The 6,494-nt window shown below is 39.6% G+C and overlaps 1 protein-coding gene across 1 annotated transcript; it reads right to left on the minus strand.

Moving 5' to 3' along the window:
* Positions 1-102: 102 nt before the first annotated feature.
* LOC106577947 (sterile alpha motif domain-containing protein 9) lies at positions 103-6,287 on the minus strand. Its single transcript, XM_082965252.1, has one exon. The coding sequence runs from the start codon at positions 3,150-3,152 to the stop codon at positions 507-509; it is 2,646 nt and encodes an 881-aa protein (XP_082821378.1). The 5' UTR covers positions 3,153-6,287; the 3' UTR covers positions 103-506.
* Between the last annotated feature and the right edge of the window lie 207 nt (positions 6,288-6,494).

Here is a 6,494-nt window from a genome sequence, read left to right on the forward strand (position 1 = left end):
CCTCAGATAGCACACATCTCATACACACACACACAGTTGCAGTGCAGTGTTTCTACGTAGAGAGCATGTAGTGGGGTTAGGGCCTTGCTCAAGGGCCCAACAGTAGGGAATTGTAGTCAGGATCTGAACGCCGCAGCCCTCCAGATAGCTAGGCTACCTACTGGCCCTTTTCTTTTTTTACAATGCAGTGCTTTACATGTGCTGTAGTTATCACATAATACAGTATAAACACATTCATGTCAACATTTTATAGACATTACAATAACACATTGTTTACAACTTCCCCATACATGTCACTTTATTTATTTTGTCTTGACTCATTGGTCTCACAATACAAAAATGCTGCCACATGCTTGTTACAGGTATAATAAGTAAACTAGGTATAATAAGGAAAGATCCTTACACCATTTTGTTGATGCTGAAATGTATACAGTGGGTTAGACTCTCTACTGTTTGGATGTCTAACATGGAAGACTGACTTTGAGATTTTCTCAGATGTTAATGTTTCACTTGGCCTCATACTTGATGTTGAAGGCCACGGGTCCCCCGATGTTGAATCCAAGGTAGAAAGAAACTGGTCCAGGATTCCGAATGCTGGCCATTTGATCTGGGAAAATCTTGATTCTGTTGTCTGCAACGTTCAGGAATACTTCATACTGTTTGACCTCCCCCCTGAGCCTAAGTAGACAATTCTTAATTGCTTCAAGTTCCCATATCTTTCCACTGCTCCACATTTGACCCAGTGTTATGTTCTTCTGCTTTGGGGAAAGGTTATTCTTGATCACAATGTCCACTCTTGATTTGTGGACCAGTCTGCTTAAACCCTGACCCTTTCCGAGTAGGAACAATGGAACAAGGTACCTGAAGCGAAAGTACTTACTGAGGCCCCTCTGAAAGGATCCTCTCAGGAGATCAACTGTTTGTTTATAGGGAAAGTCATGGGTGGCCCCACCCTCAGGCCAAAACAACATCAGAGCCAAGAGATGAAATTCAGTGGGTTGGTCAATCTGTTGTTTCCTGACATATTTCTTTAGCATGTCTTGTAAGTTTTGTAGAGGGATGGTTTCCGTTTGACGTCTTACTCCCTTTTGGTTCAGGATGATGTTGACAAGAATGTAGTTTTGAGTAGCTTGGGCATCTGACCTTTTTTCACCATTGATTGTTCTATAGTGCTGTTCCATCCACTGCAGCTCAGGATAAAGTTTATTTTGATGAAGACAGCAGAGCAGTCCAGGAAAGCTGGTTGGCATCATTCCAGTGTATTTCTGGTAGCAATCGATAACATCCTCATGGAAGTACCCTGGTTCCTGTTTTCCTATTTTGGGCTTTGAGTAGGTCAGGTACTTTTCAAAGAACTCATACCTTTTCTTCACTCCTTCTTTGAGTTGTGCAATGAGAGGCAAATACTCATTGAGTTGTCCTCTGGGAAACTCATCAACTACGTAGGGAGTTTGCTTTTTCCCTGTGAGAATGTCTTTCCACCTATTATCACACTTTGTGAGTGCTTCAAAAAGATAGTTAGCCACTTGTAGATAGCCAAAGCTTCCCCTGTTATTGAAACGCTTTGATTCTAGTTCCACTTCTTTTTCTGCAGCATTCTCCTCTTCTTTGAAAGCGATTATAGCCTTTCCTGCTATTTCCAAAATCTCAAAAGCAGGTGAACATTGTTTGTCATCTTTTTTCTTCCTCAAATTGCCCTTGTGAACTTGCCCAAGAGTATCTGCGATGAAGGAATTGTTGGGAGCCCTCTCTTTAGCCTTTAAAGCCCAATGCTCAGCTTTTCTGTAGTCTTCTATTTCAATGTAGTAGAGGCGTGCTAGAGCTTGAGGGAAAAAAGGATTTGTCCCGAACTGATCCACTGCTTCTTTCAAAATGTGTTCACACATGCCTAATCCTTCATACTTCTTTATATCTTGAATCAGTTTGGAAAAGGGTTCCTGTCTTTCCTCTTCTGCATTCTGCTGTTCGTCCACTCCTTTTGCTTCTGTGATTTCCCTCTTAGTTAGCATGTCTTTGATGACGGGCACCAAATGTTGCGGCACCTCTGCCTTACAAAAGTACTTCAAGAAGTTTCTTGTTGTGCCACCCCTGGTCACACGGGACTTAGCCAGTAACTTAACACACTGATCAGCAATCATTGGATGCTTCATCTGGACACGTTTATCGTCTTCCTCTTGTCCGGAGAACGTGACTATGAGGTCATTGAAAGGGTGCATTCCACTCTGAAAGTCTTGAGACCTTGCATCAGGGAAATCCACACATTCAGACTGTAGAAGGTAGGATCCAGGGACGTAGGAATTTAGCAATGCTAAAAATGGAAGGAGCAGGTTTTGGGGCTTCAACAAATATTTATTTACACATGACTTAACACTTTTCTGGATGTATGTTTCACTGAAATTTCCACACATTATGTTGAAACCATGGAACTGGGTATGCTGGTGTGCATAGCGCTTACGGATCTCATCTAGCTTCTTGCTGAATTTGTCTTTCTCTTCTTTAGAGAGCTGTCTTCTGAGGATCACTGAAGTTCTGATTGTTGGATCGTCCTGTTCAGCAATAGACTTCCGCACACAGTTTAACATGATGAGTACAGGAACTTTCGACGTAATCTTTCTCTCTGCAATTTCTCTCATCAGGCAATCCGGCATGTTCTCATCCTCAAGCAGGAGGAGCACAGTGTTTTGTGAATCTCCTGCCTTGAAAAGGTTTATTACTTGGTCGGCGATATCGGTGCTGTTTGCCCCCGTTGATTCTTTTAAGACTGCACACCTATGCTTTTTCCTCAGGTCCCAGAGCACCTGCATGGCTAGGGTGGATCCACCACTGCTTGGCTGGTGCAAAAGCTTGACAATGGCAGTGCTGTGAGGACTTTTCCGCTTACTTTGAATCAGCTTTTTTAAGTAATTGTATCCATCCCTCTTTATGCAGGTTGAACCCACAGCTGCTTCTTGTTCAGCCAGGTAGAAGTTCAGCCATTGAGGTGGCGCTCCCTTGTAAAAGTTGACCTCTGCCCTGGCTGCATCTGTTTGGTTGATTGTGTCGCCTTCAAACTCATTCTCACACAAGACATCCAAAAGTGACAGGGAGTCACATTGGTATGGAATTTTACCACCATAGGCATTAGGCAGAGTTGGTGTTCTATCGGTTGCCATGAGGATGTTTGTTTATCCCAGCTTAAAATGTAGATGCCTGTTTTTCTTCTATGCCAGTTTTGTGTAGTTTGTAGATTCGGGGGGGGGGGGGGTGTAATAAAAGTGAATGCGGATAGATCCTGTAGAGAAGAGAAGGATTGCATTTTTTTTTATTACGCTATCCAGCTATTCAAGGGCCCATTAGTATTGCTTAATATTGCATTCATCTATGCTGAAATGTCTGACATCATATACATTGATAATGAAAATTAAGATTTTGTTAGAAATGTGTTTCATTAAAACTGTTGCGCTTTCGTTCAAGTTATTCAAAATGGTCTTAGCTAGCTTGGCTTCAGTTTTCAATGCAAATAGTAGGAAAGAATAGGAACATAGTACATACAGATATGTACTATCTGAATTGATTTAAATACATAAACATGACCAGTATAAAGAACTACTGTTTATATTACATTTGTCCTTCATCTGCACAGTATAACTGATACAGTTGCTGACACATTGAGTACTACTACTAATTAACCCTTTACACTCAAACGAGATCAAAATGGCAGATTTGGTTACTGATAAGCACTAAATTGGAAGGCAGGGGCTGGGTCTCCGCTTTACAATTATTAACTTCTTGGTGAGGGGGCAGTATTCGGAAATTCAGATGAATAACGTGCCCAGATTAAACTGCCTGCTACTTGGGCCCAGAAGGTAGGATATGCATATTATTAGTAGATTTGGATAGAAAACACTGAAGTTTCTATAACTTTGAATGATGTCTGTGAGTATAACAGAACTCATATGGCAGGCAAAAACCTGAGAAAAAATCCAACCCGGAAGTGGTTTGTAGTTTTTCAAGTGATTGCCTATCCAAACTACAGTGTCTGTGGGATTATTTTGCGCTTCCACTAGATGTCAACAGTCTTTAGAACCTTGTTTCATGCTTCTACTGTTACTGGGGAGAGAATAAGAGCTGACTCAACAAGTGGACTGCCTGAGGACATTGAGTTGTCACGCAGGCGCGCCGGTCCTTTTTCCTCTGTAATGAATACTCTATTGTCCGGTTGGAATATTATCGAAGATTTATGATAAAAAGACCCTAAGTATTGATTGTAAAACATCGTTTGACATGTTTCTACGAACGGTAATGGAACTTTTTGACTTTTTGTCTCGGGTTTTGCGCTCGCACATTATGCCTTTGGAATAGTGATCTGAACGCGCAAACAAAACGGAGGTATTTGGACATAAATATGGAGTTTATCGAACAAAACAAAACATTTATTGTGGGAGTCCTGGGAGTGCATTCTGACGAAGATCAGCAAAGGTAAGTGAAGATTTATAATACTATTTCTGAGTTTTGTTGACTCCAGAACTTGGCGGGTAACTGTATAGCTTGCTTTGACTGAGCTCTGTACTCAGAATATTGAACAATGTGCTTTCGCCGTAAAGCTATTTTGAAAATGTGACACAGCGGTTGCATTAAGGAGAAGTGTATCTATAATTCTTTCAATAACTGTTGTAAATTTTATCAACGTTTATGATGAGTATTTTTGTAAATTGATGTGCTCATTCACCGGAAGTTTTGGGAGGCAAAACATTTTCTGAACATCACGCGCCAATGTAAAATGGGGTTTTTGGATATAAATATGAACTTTATCGAACAAAACATACATGTATTGTGTAACATTGAGTCCTGGGAGTGTCATCTGATGAAGATCGTCAAAGGTTAGTGATTAATTTTAGCTGTATTTCTGGTTTCTGTGACGCCTCTCCTTGCTTAGAAAATGGCTGTGTGGTTTTTCTTGTCTCGGCGCTGTCCTAACATAATCAAATGTTATGCTTTCGCTGTAAAGCCTTTTTGAAATCGGACAATGTGGTTGGATTAACGAGAAGTGTATCTTTAAAATGGGATATAATAGTTGTATGTTTGAGAAATTTGAATTCTGAGATTTTTGTTGTTTTGAATTTGCCGCCCTGCTATTTCACTGGCAAGCGTCCCACATGTCCCAGAGAGGTTAATGGGATATAATTGACAGAAGTTTTATGCAGGAGCACCCCAGCAACAAGAAGATGCCCCTATTCTTCCAGCCATTTTGGTAACTTTTGCACATTTTGGTGTCTGAGTGAGAGGAATGCTGTAAATCAATAGAATGCAATGTGTTCTGAAAGATTGAGGGGTTATGCCATACCCCTTGTTCAAGGAAAAAGGCGAAATGTATACCGCTTGTTAGATTTTGAAGTGGAATAATCAACCCATTTATATAAAGCGATCTATAACTCTGAGAGGCCTTTACATTTACATGTTAGTCATTTAGCAAACGCTCTTCTCCAGAGCGACTTACAGTAGTGATTGCATAAATGTTCATACTGGTCCCCCGTGGGAAATGCTTTAGGCTAGAAACAAGCTGTAAATGAGAAAGATTGGATTTTAATGCATATAATTTTAACATGAAATTAAAGAGGCAATCCTTTGATGCACTTACCACAATCTATATTTTGGTTTGTCTCCATGACATTCAGAAGCTGAGTTCTGACCTTAATTCAAAAATAATTCCCAAAGTTTTAATAAAAAGTATTCTAATCGGTGACTCGCTATCAATTGAGCTAATCACTTTCTGAGAAATGTTTTAACTAAATTCATACTTGATGGTTCATATAAGGGTTGTTCCAGCAATTCAGTGCCTTTTGAGAAGTAACTTTGTATAAAAAAAAACTTGATTTCACCTAAATTGTAATATTCTGTCATAAAGAGCATATGTTCAATTTAATAAATTGTTTTCCCATGTCAAGGGGTTAAATAAATAAATAATTATAGTAAGTGCCTATTGTGCTAAATAAAGTAACAGAGTTGATGTAACAGGGTTGACCTTAACTGGGTTTTTGATTTAATCTTAAACCAGCCATGAATCCCAGTGTGACGGGGTATGGAAGCTTGTTGTGTCAACAGGGAGGGGCAATTGAATGGAAGCTTCACCAAAAAATGTACATTGTTGGAACATTTCTAGCGTGGCTATCTATGGGTAACAGGGTTGATATGTTATGCTCGCTCTGCTCAGTTTTGGAATTGTTTTAAGGACATAACAAGGATCATTTAGCTATTTGATGTTGAATTTTAAGACCCCTTAAAGTATTAAAAAAAAACATATTTAGGAAAAAATTATTTGATGGGTCTTACTGCTTGTAGCCCATGCAAACACATTGAATAACAGTCCCCAACAAATATCTAAAGGAAGTTTGTTCTGATGTGTCTCTCCTATATCTGAGAAATATAAGAAAAATCTGGATTTTTGTTAACCCCATATGTTTGGCAATAAAATGAGTGACAGACATAAATGAAATGCTAGTCACATGAAATTAATT

This window comes from Salmo salar, chromosome 18 (assembly GCF_965601325.2).
Source record: "Salmo salar chromosome 18, fSalSal1, whole genome shotgun sequence".
NCBI classification, from domain to species: domain Eukaryota; kingdom Metazoa; phylum Chordata; class Actinopteri; order Salmoniformes; family Salmonidae; genus Salmo; species Salmo salar.

Coding starts and splice junctions, on each gene's coding strand:
- LOC106577947 (XM_082965252.1), bottom strand. CDS start 3,152: ATGGCAACCGATAGAACACCAACTCTGCCTAATGCCTATGGTGGTAAA.